The 15,395-nt window shown below is 43.7% G+C and overlaps 1 protein-coding gene across 1 annotated transcript in view; it reads right to left on the reverse strand.

The window, feature by feature from the left end:
- Nucleotides 1–15,054, reverse strand: part of RHPN2 (rhophilin Rho GTPase binding protein 2) — a gene marked incomplete at both ends in the record, with an annotated part of 29,698 nt that extends 14,644 nt beyond the window's left edge. Inside the window, 3 exons of the mRNA XM_082489125.1 lie at nt 635–763; nt 3,981–4,096; nt 14,986–15,054. Of these exons, the coding sequence (XP_082345251.1) occupies nt 635–763; nt 3,981–4,096; nt 14,986–15,054 (314 nt within the window). The remainder of the gene's footprint in view (nt 1–634; nt 764–3,980; nt 4,097–14,985) is intronic.
- Nucleotides 15,055–15,395: the final 341 nt, after the last annotated feature.

The raw sequence follows: 15,395 nt of genomic DNA on the forward strand, positions 1-15,395 counted from the left end.
TCAGGCAATGAACAATCTTTAACTTTGAAGTTTTATCCTTGAGGAATCCATTGCAATTTGAAGTTTAGTGTGCTTTGTAAAGTTGGAAAACTGTCTTGGAACAATTCCAACTTCATCTACTAAAAATGTCTCTGGTTTAGCCAGCTAATTTATGGATTTCTATCACTGAAGTGCACACCTTCAAGATTACCTCAAGTCTGCTCTGAGCTCCAAATCTCTATTCTCCAGCTAAAGAGAGGACTGTTGTACGCACTGCATTTGAGAACAGATGTTATATCACTAGGTTTGCTCACTCCAGAATGCAGTGAACCAATTAGCCATTCTAGTACTAGAAATTCTGCTAGGTGCCGTGTAGCTCCCCATAAAGCCCCAAGAGCTCTCGCAATACTCTCCTCCACGAAGGAACTCTGTATCTCAGGATTAGTGGTACATACCTTTCCCAAGTGAAAGACAAACATGCAGACTAACCCTTAGTCAACAAACCTACCATCAAATATGTTCCCTTCCTATCAAGCTCTGTTCTTTCACGTGATTATTGTCCAGCATTCACATTCACCTAGAAACAATTTAGTTTCCAAAAATTGTGGTAAACAAAAGATCTGTGAATAATTGAGTAACTTAGCTTTATACTTACTCTGTATTTTGATAAACTTCTACCGAGATATTAAGTCCTTCCAGTTCTTCCTTTAAGATCTGCAGGTCTGAGTTGACAAAACTAAGTTCCAGTAGTACCTGCTCTCGTACTTTGTTGTTGGTGGTTGCTCTGCAGAAAGAAAGAGACATGCAATTTTTTTATTGCTGAGGAAAAGGTTTTGTACGTAAGTTTGGTTGACCCCCTTGCTAGCATTCTCAGCGTTTTTAAGAGTTTTTTTTTATCTCCTTAAGAGATGATACAAGACCTCGTGTTTCAGAATTTATCAGGTTTTTCTGAGAGCCAGGGATAGTTTCCAGGTAACGGCACGCAAACACATAGAAGGTTTGCTATGCACTAATTTTTTCTGTGCGATTAAGGGTCAGGCTTATTTTCAGACACATTAATCAAGAAAACTAAAGCATCTTAAACAGAATCACTATCCTATTCTTGGATTATGTGATCTTTTCCTAGAAGAGGTGGGGGGAGTCAGATGTTTTTTCAAAAGAGACTCCCCCACTTTGTAAGCTGAATAACAATCTGTTGAGACTTCTGATCTTAAGAATAAAAGAAAACGACTTTCCCATAAAGCTGTTACTACAGCATGTTTTACAACCAAATACACACGTAGAAAGAGATTTCTTTTTAATACAATTGTGTCTATAAGTTTATTATGTCAGATGGAAATAGGATTTTCTTGTTTGCTTGTTTCCTTTGCCATTTATATACTTACATGTTATTTTGAAGTACTGGCACAGTGGATGTTAGTATTTAGCCGCCCAGAACATTTCTGTGTGATTTCTTATTTGTGGATTTTAGAATATTGTATCACTATTTCTAACCTGATTCTCTGTACAGTATTACTGTTTTCAAGAGACTTAAACTGGTACCTATAACCACAGGTATGAGTTTAAGATAAAACGTCTTGATCCATATCCAGGCTTAAGATAATGTACTCCTGTATAAGACAGTCCAAATCATTAGACAATAACAAACTTATTTTTAGTTTTCAGCATTTTGCATTTACCTTTACTGTATGGTAAGATTCACCCTCATAAATATTTAACAACCCTCTCATACATCTAACCTCCCCTTGGAACAATCCTTCAGTTTTATGGAGCAGCCTGGTGAAGAACTAGTTTTTCCAAGGCTAAAACTCTAAGCTCGTACTTCATATTATAAATAAGTGGTATCTGTGCATTTTCTGCGCTGTACTTTACTGAATACCTCAGATTGCTTAGATTAAGCAATGTAAACATCGGCTGCCTGCATAAGCCAAACTGGACACAAATACAGGGTGAAGTGGATCTTCCTTGATAAAGGCAGCACCATATAGATAACGGCGTGAGCTTTGATGCTAGCAGCAATTTAATTATGCTCCACATTTGGTCTGGCTTACCATCCTCCACAGAAGGGATTCAAAAAATCTTTCTCAGAAACCCCAATGGTCCATCTAGGTGAACTTCTCTAGTATGGCTATATTGCTCTCAACGTCCATGCCAATTTAGAGTTAATTTGGTTACCTTTTCATGCTGTTGCACTGTGGACACACTTTGTAATGACAAACAGCAAAAGACAGCAACAGGGGCAACGTGATATCCTTGAGATCCACATAACTCTACTCTGAATTCGGTTTTAACTCAGAACTTCCAGAACAAAAGACAAGGAAAAGGAGAGGGTGACTTTCAGAAGTTCTAAAAACAAAAGTCTTTGCACTCGATGGATCATTTGTTTCAAGCCTAGCATTTACTTTCAGCCAAAAGTAAAGAAACCCACATTTCTAGTTTTTTCTCAAGTCCTATTGTAGGAGGCTCCTTGTAGGCAGCAATTGGTTTGCTTCTTTTAGAGCCTGATGAAATGCAATAGAATCTGAAAACATAAAGGTCATTTAGGAGACTGTAAATACATCTAGTCGTGTGAACTATCTAGTGGTCAGGTTACTTTTAAAATTGCTTATTTTAAAGAATTAGTAAGTTTTAAGTATAACAGGTGTAAATTCATTTTAGAGTTTCAATAACTTTGAAATAAGTCTGATCCTTTACTCTTCAGATAAGCTTAATTCCCACTCTTGTCAATAGCAACTTCAGTACTTCAGCGGTTAATATTGGTATGAGGAGACGAACTTTAGGATATCTTTAGGTTGAATGTTAGAGTAACCAGTGTTTACATTAGATATTACTCGTCTCTTTAGCCTTAAAACACTCCTGAGTTGGCACACAGAAACATCTGCTGAATTAACAGTGTTCAGTTTCAAAAGCAGATATAAGGGTTTTGCTATGCATACAAAAGGTAGCAAAAGACCTTAAGTCTTAGTCCTTAAGTCATTTACCAGAAAACAAGGCAAAATGAAGTCAGTCACAGAGGCTAAAACTACATAAGCTTTGGGATCTCCTCTTCTGGCAAGAGTGGAGATAAAGGCAGGTGACAGGCAAAGGGCAATCTGTCAATGAATGCCAAGTTTAAGAAAACTTAATTTATCCAAGCATTTTCACTTCTCTAAGGGAAGGATATTGACTATTTTGTTCTCAGAGCCCCATTGTTCCTCCCGTTGCAGAGAAACAGACACTATAGGAGATTACTGCAAATGAGTATTGGGGAAATTTTCAGTTCTGCGGATGCGATGGATTGTTGGAAAGTTACAGGACTGATTGCTAAGCAGTTAATCACAGGAAGTAGCAGCCTCAAGACAGGGTCAACACTAGGCTATTCCTATGGGGACAGCCACATAAGAAACTGTGTCTTAAAAAAGATTTGGTGGACAAAATATAATAGACAAAGGGCAAAGTCTCTTCCAGTTACCTCAAGCTGCAGGAGAATTTGGTGGCAACTGTAACCCAGCTCAAATTAGATGCGCGCTACCCTGCTACTCCTGTATCACTACTACATGGAATAAATAAGGCAACTGGTGGTCCTTTCGACTGTGGAGCACAGATCTAAAGGATCTTGGAAAAGGCAACAGCACAGTGACAATTCAATTATTTGATTATTATTTGATTTAATGTGTAAAAAGGACCATTACAATATTCAGCAAGGTTCACTTGCCAATATCACTAGCAATAAAGCTGATCAAACAGAGCAACATAAGACAGTCTAACATTCAGCTCGTTTGCTACATCACAACAGCTTGGAAAGTGGACTTTATAGCAGGTAATAACTCTATAGAGCTAAAACATTAAAAAAACTCCAGGGAGATTCACAAAGCACCCAGCTGTAGTTTATGCAGCTTGTTAGGGGAGAGGTTAGGCAGACTGGGAAAAAGCAATAGCTAGGAGACTTTTTAAAAAAATAAACATATGTAATTTTGTTGCTCAGGCAGAGCAACAGAGAAGTAGGAAATCGCAATACATACCTTAAAAGATTTTCAGCACCAGCTCTCATTCTTACTGCTCTTAAGATCTGTTGGTTCAGGACAGCTCTTTGATTTTGCAGTTTGCTTCGACCAGTCTCAGCAAGAGGATTACATCCCTAGAATTAAGAAAACGAGGCTTTTTTGTTGCTGTTGAAAGAGACTTTGAAAAAGGAGTAACACTGAATTTGAATGAACTTTAATGGCATGGGTTCTGTATGAATACAAATTAATTACATTGACATCAGTGATGAATGACTGACAGTGTTTCTTTTCTCAAACTTAGTCATTAAAAGTGAGAGACACCATGACCAAAGCATTTGCCATTAAAATCCAGGCAGAAAATATTTGTTTTAAAGCTTATGTACACGTGTGAGCCAGCCTGTTCTCCCCTAGAAATCTTTCGAAGCTATTTTCCAATTACAACCAAATTTAACAGTGTTGTATGTCAAAAGTGTTTTATGTCAGGTTTATGTGGGTTTCATAAAAACAGTATCTGGCAAGGCAGTAACTCCTATCAAAGCTTCTGCATAACCTTTGCAAAATATCAGAGTTCAATACTGGGATGTATGCAGCCTTGAAATACAACTCTATCAAAAACAGGCTTTGGTGGCACCACTGCTCACAGTCTTAAGAACCTTTCTAAGGATCTCTGCTCTGTTACTTCTGGTGCTCAGAGGTCCTGTACAATTCCTGTCCCTCCTTCCCTAGGTTCATCTCTTCACATCTCAAACTTATTTTTGGCACAATACTGCTTATCCACACAGCTCTTCTTCAAACCCAGGAAATGTTCTCAAACCTTTAAGTCAACTCTGCCCTAACCCAACAGTGCCTTTTCATACTGCCCCAAACCCATGAAGTATGAGTAAGCTTTGTAAGTTATTTCATCTGTGTATGTTCACAGTGCCAGATGCAATGATTTATCAGCCCATTAGTTTTTCTTGTTACCTGTTGGCCAAACAAAGATTATATATTGATAGCTCAGTATCAAGTAAGGTGGGAAATGGAGTAATAGAGCTTGACAGGGTAAGATGATGATTATGCCTTCAGATACTCATCAAATTAAGCCCTTAAAAAGTAAAGCATGAACTTACACAAGCACAAGACTCAAACTACTGCAACCTGAGTTTGATTTGGTGAGCACTGATAAGCGAAAACTGTTGCAGATGAACAGGACGGCATGTTTGTCTTTTTTTTTTTTTTTTTTTTTTTTTTTTTGAGGGAAGCACAGCCTTAACACCTTTTAAAAATAGGTTAGAAGCTTCATTTCTGCTGTTTTATTCTTTGCCCCTGCCCTGCCCCCCGCTTTTTAAAGTATCAAATGTCTTTGAATATTAATACTCATTTATAGCCAACCAGCACATCCTTGCAGCCTTAACTCCTGACTCTAAAGCAAATAAGGCCACTCTGTTTTAAGGCTTACCCTTAAATGAAGCATGTCCTTTTAAGTGGCCTTGCTGGGTATCATTACAAAGCTTATCAGGGTCCTACCGGATTGTGTGTTGCACAAGCAGGCAGCTCAGATCTGTCTGATACAAGTCCTCCCTCAAGTACTCCAGCCACTAAATTACGTGATATTTTGGACCTCTCCCTCTTAGTTTTGACTAGAAAAGTTTGGGTTTGATGCAAGAGCATTTAAAAGTCTCTCAAGAAACTCTAATTATGAGTGGTCAAACAATGACATACCAGTACAGCAAAAGCAAGTATTTAAACAGAACATGAAGTTCTAATCATCTGCTTGGAAGTTCGGTTCTTATTTGGGTTGGCAAGTGAAAGCAAATTGACAGTAGAGAAATGAGCTGATCAATGCAGATTACAGTAGTTCGACTGAGAAAGCAGATAGCCTAATATCGTTAATTTCAAATCTTTAGTTTAAAAAGCTTGTAATAAATAGGCAAAATGACAGGAAGCTTGTGCAAACATCTTCAGAAGGACCATCTGCCAGGTAAGTTGAAAAAACATGTCACATTAAATTACTCTTATTGCAGAAGTGTTTCTGCATTGAAATACCAATTACAGCTGAAACCCAAAACTTGGGTGCTCAGTATGTACTCTCTTTGTTGAGAAAGCACCATCGGCAAGCACAATACATAGAAGCTGAACTTCTTACTGGAGAGGACATGCACGCGTAGCAAACTCACTCACTGATCTCAGATTAAAATCCAAATACTTTATGCTCCTTTACACACGTTTATACACAGAGACATAAGCAAGGCACATTTAAAGGTACAACATGGTCTTGTACCCACAAGTTGCTTTCTGCTTTTAGCCTTTTTCTGGGCTGCCACTGCTTTTCCTACTTTGATTTTTCTTCACTCTGTGTTGTACAATTCTCTACTACTGGTATTTAAAGTCGTCTTCCATTCTATCCATGCCACTTTTCATTTGAACCTTGCCAATTATTTCCTCTTGCTTTTTGCATTGTTTGAATACTTGATTCTCACCATGGGCCTTTCATCTCTATATCCCTGTATAGGTCTGTGATGCGTTCTTCCAACTCCTTTCTCGACCACTTAGTCCAAGCATCCATCCTAAACGTATCCTTGCCTTGCCCTTGTTTCATTTTCTCTGTAAAGCTGCAGCTTCTTTGCAGAACTCCCTGCCCTGCCCTTCCTCTGTGCCAAACAAGTGTCATGACATCGTGCAAATAATTCTTTACAGCTCTACTGCTGGGAATTTTTTCAGGAAGATCAACTGCCTGATTCCCAAGCCCATGAAGCTCAGTCGAAGTGGTGTGTTTATTTCCGTGGACCTTTGATCAAACTCCAGCCCAGAAATCAAACAAGCTCCCATTAAACGATGGGTACAAAACTGCAATGATCTTAAACTCTGTGCAAAGAGAAAAAATGGCAAAAATACTTCCCTGCATTTCAGGACCAGCCACTAATCTGTGTATGAAGCTTTAATGCCATAACAGCCCTCAGGCCAAAGAGGAGAAGGCACTGACAGACTGAGGTATCCCTATCACCTCCGGCGTCCCTGGAAGTGCTGCACTTTTGTCTCCTTGATGAAAGGCTTCTTGTGGATAGAGGAGTCTGTTTTCAGGACAGGCTCACCTGCTGCAAGCATATATCTCCCATTTACTTCTCAAGGCCAACAAGAAACTTGTAAAAAGCAATGTTTTCCAAAAAGTAAAATACATCTGCTGCACAGGGGATGGGGCCACTCAGTTTGTGTTTATCTGCAGGCTTAAACTCTTTATTGTAAATCAGGCTGCCAGAAAATTGGTGGATAGAAGCCTGCATGGAGGACAGTGAAAATAACCAATGTCTGCAAAAAACCCATGAGAAATACGCAATCTGGGGAAGATTCCCCCTTGTGTGAAGCACAAATTCCATGTACTAAAACGTTATTTAGCAGACAGGTCCAAGAAAGTGCTTCATTTTGTTTCCCTCCATGGAGAAGATCCCTTTCCCAGCCAGCACTTGTACTTAGTTCACATTTGGACAATCCCAAGAATGTTAATGTTCAGTTCATTACAATATCTGGCAGCCAAACTTCCCAGCAGTTTCCACACCTACTATTTCATTTCTTGTCAACGGGAAGCTAGATGCTTCATTTAATTACTGTTTATTTCTTTGCTGAGCCACGACAATTTGGATAGTGAACTGGATTTTACCCTGGCTTATACACTATCAGTAAAATTATTAATTAAATAGCAACAATGGTTATTACTAAGGAAGTTGCAAAAATGACCAAGAATGGAGTATGATTTGAGCTTTCATTGCGTGCATTTGGGGGAGTAAGGAAGAAAAGACAAGTAAATTGAGTAACTGCTGTGAAGACAATTCAAACAGTAAACTCAGCTATCAGTCTTAGAACCTTTTTTCCCCCTCAGAGCATAGCTGCACTTCATAAAGAAGTGTTTAAAGTCCTTAAATATTATTATACTTTGCTCCTGAAACAATAAAAGCTTTCTAAAACCTGAAGTTCAGTTAGCTAGTTACTTTATTTCTTCCTGCTTGGTTGAATAGCATTGTTGAACTGGAGACTCGGGACGCTGATGTGGTTTTAATACATCGTTATCAGAGGCAAGACCTGCACAAGAGTTACAGATTCTTGCCATATGTTATTTATGTACCTAGTCAGGTAACATCTTGAAAGAAATAGACACCGATATTTTTCCCCCCTCTGCTGCGCTCTGGGGAGCCCCCCCCGCAGTGCTGCCTCCAGCTCGGGGGGTCCCCACAGCAGAAGGATGTGGACCTGTTGGAGCGGGGCCAGAGGAGGCCCCAGAGATGCTGGGAGGGCTGGAGCCCCTCTGCTGGGAGGACAGGCTGGGAGAGGTGGGGGGGTTCAGCCTGGAGGAGAGAAGGCTCCAGGGAGACCTCAGAGCCCCTTCCAGTGCCTAAAGGGGCTCCAGGAGAGCTGGGGAGGGACTCTGGATCAGGGAGAGGAGCCATGGGACGAGGGGGAATGGCTTTAAATTTAAAGAAGGTATATTTAGATTAGATATTAGGAAGAAATTCTTGACTGTGCGGGTGGTGAGCCCTGGCGCAGGTTGCCCAGAGAAGCTGTGGCTGCCCCATCCCTGGAGGTGTTCAAGGCCAGGTTGGACGGGGCTTGGAGCAACCTGGGCTGGGGGGAGGTGGCCCTGTGGGACACAGGGTGGGACTGGATGATCTTTAAGGTCCCTTCCAACACTAACCATTCTGTGACTTTGGCCAAATAAACATTCACCTCCTGGTGAAGGCTGGCCGGTACAGGGCCGGCATGTCTGACAGCAGTCCCCTGACAGGCTGATGGGGCGCTGACAGACTCCAGCAGGATTGCTGCCCATCTCTTGGTGGAACCAACACCTGAGCTTAGGTAGCAGGATATCCCACTGGGTTTTATTTTTAAGTTTATAGACATTATCCCCCCCACACCGATCTGGCAAGCAGTTGTACTCTGAACGCCCGTGGGCCCTCGGCGTGACGCTGTCTCTGTCAGACCAGGCACGGCCAGCTCAACCCCAGGAGCTCGAGCAGGGCCAGGACGCAGCTGGCTGACCGCTCAGGGCCGTGCGTGGGGTTTGGGAGATTTCATTCCACGGGTTACACAGGGGCAGAGAGGGCAGCTAAGCAAGCCTGCAGCCAGGCACTCCAGGTTGCCTACGGATGGACAGTATCTTGCCTCTGTACAAGGCACCAGAGCTCACCTCCCACCCGAAGGAGCCTCCGAATCCCCCAGTCTGAGGGGCACAGGCAATATCTTTGTGGTTTTCCAAGTCTGGGCTCTAGGCCTTGAGAAACTACCTACCAGAGAGGGAAGATAGCTGTCAGAAGGATGGGTCCCAAACAAAGCTGCAGCTGTATTTAATTTGGATGCCAGGAAGTTCTTTCTTCCAGACAGAAGTATTTTTCAATATCAGAAATGCAGTTGTGATGGACACAAAAATCACGACTGTCTGGCAATCAATGAGTAATCGCAGTAAGCATTTGAAATTAACATAAGTAGGTTTTATGAAGTAGTGGTTTGAACTTTTATGATGAGCCACACACTGTCTGAAGGTGACAGAGTTGAAACTGGGTGTGCCTCCTTACTGAAAATAAAACATTCCGTTCCAGCCAGCGCGACCTGTGCTGCTTGTCAAGCCCAGTAGTGTACGCAAATGGCCATATCCTCCAGATACTTAAACGTGTATGTAATTTAACTTATGCACATAAGTTCTTTGGCTGTAATAGCAATTGTAGTAAACGCCATGATTCACACCAGTATTTCTAGAAGTGATCCTAAGTCCTGCTAAATTATGATGTTTATTTCCTTACCTTCTTCCGCTACTATAATTAAAGTTTCTCTTTGCACATTTCTACTAGTTCTGTTTCAAAGTTTTAGCTATATACTGCAAGTCTTTCAATAGTAGAAGTTTTATCTGAGTTAAAAAAAAAAAGAGTGGGGGGATAGAGGAGGAAGATCTGGTCTTCCAGAGCCTGCTCTGCTTGTGCCATGAACAAATGTTTCACAGTTCCGAACGCCTGGCGCCAGAGATTAATATAAAGTTTTAGAACTAATTATTGTATTAAATTCCAAATACGCATTTTCTATACAATATTCCATCTTGTCACACCGCTTACTAAGCAAAATGAAAATTAGTATTTCATCAGAGATGTCTGTCTCTTGACTACCCATGTTTCCCATGACTCTTAGTTTCACATGAAGCCCTGCTTTCGGTTTTAGCTTTTCCAAATTTGTATACAATGAGTGGATATGACATGACGGGGGGTATGAATCATTGCAACATGGTTTCTGTCCCGCCAGACAAGTGGCAAGAGAACAAACAGGCAAATAAATATTCCTGTGTCAATGCCAATGTTGATGGTTGCCTGGCTACTAATGACTGAAAAGAACCACATGAGCTAAAAGCGGTGGAAGCACAGGTGTAGCAGGTTGGCAAAGTGAGACATTAACCACAGCTGGGGGGAAGCCCTGCAGAAGAAACCCCAAAAGTTAAGGAGGGGAAGGAGAGAGAGTTAATTAGGGAAGTGCTGATTCACGAGCTGGTCACCATACCTATCATCATTTTCAGCCTGGTGCTTCATTTATGGAACTGCTTGTTTTCTGTGTTTAGCCTTCTCCCCTGACGGGGAGGACTAATATATACGGTCTTTCTTTCTGAATCATCAGCTTGGTCTATGCAGCAAGTATCTAGCCTCACAGACGGAACCAAAGCTTTAAGAAAGGGAAGAGAAAAGAAAATAAGCATCTTCGTTAAACTGATCAGAATCTAAAGATTCATTACTCTAGCTGTCCTCCTGCCGTGCCTCTGCCTCGCACAATGGGCTCCCGCTCAAAACAACCAAACTGAAGACAGGGTGCTTAGTGAGCTACAGAAAGGGTAAGCTTGGAATATGAACTATAGCTTTTTCTTATAATTTATTGCAGCTTCCCGACTGATTAGGGAATTTGAAGTTACTATCTGCGTAAGGTGTTACAAAGCAGTGAACCAAGGTGGGAAAGATGCAATAGAAAGAACTCGCTAGCTATCTCTTCCTTGCTCTGCTCCTACCACCCAAAAAACCCCAAACAACCAAACCCCCCAAAACCACCAGGGTAGGCATAGCCCTACTAATAGATCACCATGCAAGCATTGGATCCAGTGACTGGATGAGCACTACTTTATAAATATCCTGAGTTCTGTATATTGATGTGTTTTGAGGATATTTACTTTGTGAAAACTTACTGGTTTAGTGGGGCGGTGTGCTGTAATGAAAAAGAAAGAGGCAGAACAGCTTGAAAAAGAGAATTGTTTCTCCCACAAGAACTCAAAAGTAACTAAAAAATCAGGAAGGGGTCTGAGAGGCCAAGCAATCCACAGAGCCATGGCAGGCTTAACGAATAACTTCCCCAGAGGTGAGAGGGGCATCTTGCGTAAGCAAAGCAGCACACGAGGACAGACCTGCTTTAATTACTGTTGACCTATTGAAAAATCCTTCCTGTCTAAATGCCTTGCTCTACTTTTAAAACAAATTGCTCTTTGCTCTTATCATTAGTTTTGTCATTATCTTCTGCTGACCACAGGCTCTTTCATAGGGAAAAATGACCAGAGGCAGAATTTGGATGGATCCATGGGATACGCATGGTTGATTCACAGGTTGCTGCCAGTAATAATGAAAGAATGTGGAAGAACTCTGCACAGAGAAGGTCAAGGCAGGAGGCTGATGGTCCAAGAGCACTCGCACCACCCAGGAGTACAGGTACAACTTGCCCCGGCCATGTACCATGGAATATACTGAACTAATCTATCTGCATGTGATGGTTGAGATAAACAAAACAGTAGTAGAACCGGTTTCCTGGTGCGTTATATTCCCAGAAAGTAAAAAGCTGGAGACAGAAGCTCCATCTTCTTTTTGATGGAAAGTAAAGTGCTTCTTCACCTTACCATATCCTCTTCGGGACACCACCAAGGATATTTTGTTGTTCTTGTTTTGTTTTTAAAACTAAAGTCCTTCTCATAAGTTTGCAGCTAATCAAATGGTTAAAAAGGGTTGGTTCTGAGGGGAGCTATAAGGGGAAGGGAATAGGCACGACATTCACAGAGTTGCATATACCCTGTGTGGCTGCACAGAAAATTTCCTTAAAACTAGGTATTTAAAAAAAAAAAAAAAAAGGCATCTGAACCAGCTCAAATCATCTTACAGATTTAAGGAAAATTTAATTTTGCCTATATAAATATGACAGGCCTTTGCCGGGGGAAAAAGGAGATAATGGACTGAGGTGGGGTAAGGGAAAGAGGACAAGGTCCCTACAGAGCAGCTCTGAAACTGCGGGAGGGGAACGGAGAGGGAGTCTGAGGAACGGTGCAAGCGGACGGCAGAAGCCACCACCCGTCACACCTCAGACTCACCTGGCAGCGTCACAGCAAGCCTAACTTTCCAGTGTGGTAACAGAAGCCAAAGCAGGAAACAGGATTGTGTATCTGTTTCCCCATTTCTGGCCACAGCCCTTTACATAGAGCCACTCATAGTTTTACAGGGCCTCCTCCCTACAGGAAGCAAACAAACAAACAAAAAAAAGCACTAAATGAGAATTAAGTACATAAGTTGTCTTAAATACAGCATACCAGAAAACAACCCTCAATATCCCCAAGATGCAGTATGTAAGAGTTCAAAAAGCATGATACACAAAAGGGCAGTATACAATCTTTGAGTATACTTGCCACAGTAATCCACTTATCAGAAGAAAATATCAAGCGGATATTGTATGAACTGCTCAATATTTCTCAATTATAAAATTTCATTTAGCAGAATATTCTTGCAAAGTATGGAAGGCAACCTCATTGTGTAAATAGTGCTTGGAAGCCCTTTTGTGGGCAGGACTGATACAAAGCAAGTGTTTTCACCTTGTTCCACTGCTTATAGAAGAAAAAGGTCAATTAAGTAAATGCCTTTTGATTTAAAAACATGAGGACTAGCCTTGGAAGTTGATGCAATTCTTCACCAACAAAATTGGTAAACTAATCCTTGAATCCTTTCAGGAAAACAAAAAGTAGCGTGATTTTAAAAAGGGAGGGGAAAGTGACACAAAGGAACGGGGCAGGGGGAGCCATGAACACACACCAACAGCTCAATCACTAGTGTCAGTTACATGAAATCACCCAGCGTGCCATTCGGATGAACACGTAAGGCCTAAAGAGACTCTGCCCAAAGTACCTTGTGGGTTCACAGCTTATATCTGTTGAAGATTCCAGGAGTTGGATTGTGTTGGTTTTTCTTTCTTCCCCCCTTCTAGAACTACTGAGTCGGAATGAAAGCTCTGATCTTTGAGACTCTTCAACTAATGTATAACAAAGAACACTGCTTTCCTGCTTGCAGCTAACTATGAGGGAGAGAAGGCTTTGAGCATCTAGCCTGATGCGAAGTTTGTAACTTTATTAAAGACACTTATGAGTGTCTTCAGGCATGAGCCTTTCAAAGATCTGAGTGAACAGAGTGTTCCACTGCAACACTGGCTCACCCGGATTTATTTAATATCAGATTCACATCCATTTTCTACTGCCTTAAGATATAAGTAATTCAGAAGTGGGGAAGATGCTCACAATTAGGTATAAAATCGATCTTGCAGTGTTTTCATATATGAGAAAAACTTCATTCCTTTCCAGGATATGGGGTTTACACTTATCTAATGCTGTTTCAGTGAACTTGTCCCCAACACACAGCAATTTAATTGAAAATAAACTCAGTCCTTTAGCAAGTCTGAATGCAGAGGATACACTCCTCTTATGACTCACAAAGCACAACTTGGCTATTAAACTTCACTCGGTCCCCATTAGTAAAAACAGGTGGAAGAGCTGATTTATCTCACTTAACAAATTCATGAGAAGTCAACTTTTTTTACTAACATGCCTCAAGGCAGCATACAAGCATCCCATGCTATAGAAAACATAGCTGTGAAAACTCTAAATAATTACGGCTTTGCCACACTTCATGATTTCCTGCTATGGACTACTAAGAAAGAAGTGATTACTCACCAAATATTATAGTAGGATTACTCTAATGAAGAAACTGGACGAGATTTGGTAAAAGTTTTGTTTTGGTCTGTCTAGTTACGTATACGGCCATACCAATTCCTTGCAGCATGGCTGGCACCAGTAAAACTTCACTCTTTCCAGCTGCAAACAGTTCCTCTGCTAAAGGGCAATACTGTTGCTTAAGCTCCTGAAGGCTTGTGAATTTGGCAAATACGGGGGGGGGAAAGACCAAACAGCCTGTACAGAGGGCAAGCAGCAAAGCCGCTGTGCCTCCCTGCCGCGTCACCCCTTCGGCGGCAGCTGAAGGGCATCGGGGGGATGTTTCTGTGCAGGAGAGAGCAGCGACAACCCCAGCGATGAGCCTTTTCTTTTCTCCGGAGAACGAAGAGTCTATGGTCTCGGGTCCAGAATCTACACCGACGCCGCCGTGTCCCTACAGCCCTATTCGAAGCCCACCGACAGGCGCGGAGCGGCGAGGGGAGGCTGGGCCAGGGCCCCCCGACGGCCGCCCCAGGCGCCCGGTGCGCCGGTGAAGCTGCCCGGAGCCCGCGGGACGCCCCACGGGCGACACTTCGCTAATTACTGCAGGGCGGAGAGAGCCCGGCGCGGGTTATGGCATAAGCCGCCCACTCAGTCTGAAAAGTAATTAGGACAGACGTTCATTAAGAACTTCCTAACGAGTCTGTTAACTCCACTGCCTTACTCCAGTGAACTTCCTTACAGGTACACGAGGCGAGTTACTAGAGAGCGAGCGAGGAGGCGCAGCGAGGAGCGAACCGGAAAGAGCGGGGGGGGGATAAAAAAAAGTGTGATTTCACTCATTTTGTAGAGGTACGAGCGCTCCCGTCCCGCCAGCCGCAGCCCGGCCCGAGGACAGCGGAGAGCGGCGGCCGCGGGGGACACCGCGGACCCTGCGCCCGCGCAGCGCGCACACCCGGCGGCCCTGCGCGCCTCCCCCCGGGCCCGCAGCTCACCGCGCTCCGCCGGAGCGGGCAGTCCGCCGGCGGGGCACCGCCACACCGCCCCCCCTCATCCCCCCCGAGCCGCCGCGCCTCCCACCTTCCGAAAGTAGCCGTCCTCCGGCGGCTCGGCGGCCGGGCAGCCGCGGGGCGGCAGGGCGTCCGTCATCTCCGGGAGAGCCGTCCGTCCCTCCGCCGCGGCCGGGCGAGCGCTGCTGCGGGGAGCCGCGACCCTGCGGGGAATGTCGGCGCTGCCCCACGGCGCCGCCCTGCTCCGCCTCCGGTGGCGGCGGCGGGGAGGAGCGGCCCCGCCCGGCAGCGCTGCCCCGGCCGCGTCCCCGGGCCGCTGCCGGCGGGAGCCCCGCGGCCGGGCAGACCCCGGCTGCGGCTCGTCCAGGGGCCGGCGGAGCCGGTGACCGCCTGGCAGCGGAGCCCGGCGCCCCGTGCGGCGGCATCGGCGGCGGCTGAGCCCGCTCCTCCCCGGCCGCGCTCCGCTGGAGCCGGGCTGGC

Source organism: Vanellus vanellus (genome assembly GCF_965231255.1).
Source record: "Vanellus vanellus genome assembly, chromosome: 12".
Classification (NCBI taxonomy): domain Eukaryota; kingdom Metazoa; phylum Chordata; class Aves; order Charadriiformes; family Charadriidae; genus Vanellus; species Vanellus vanellus.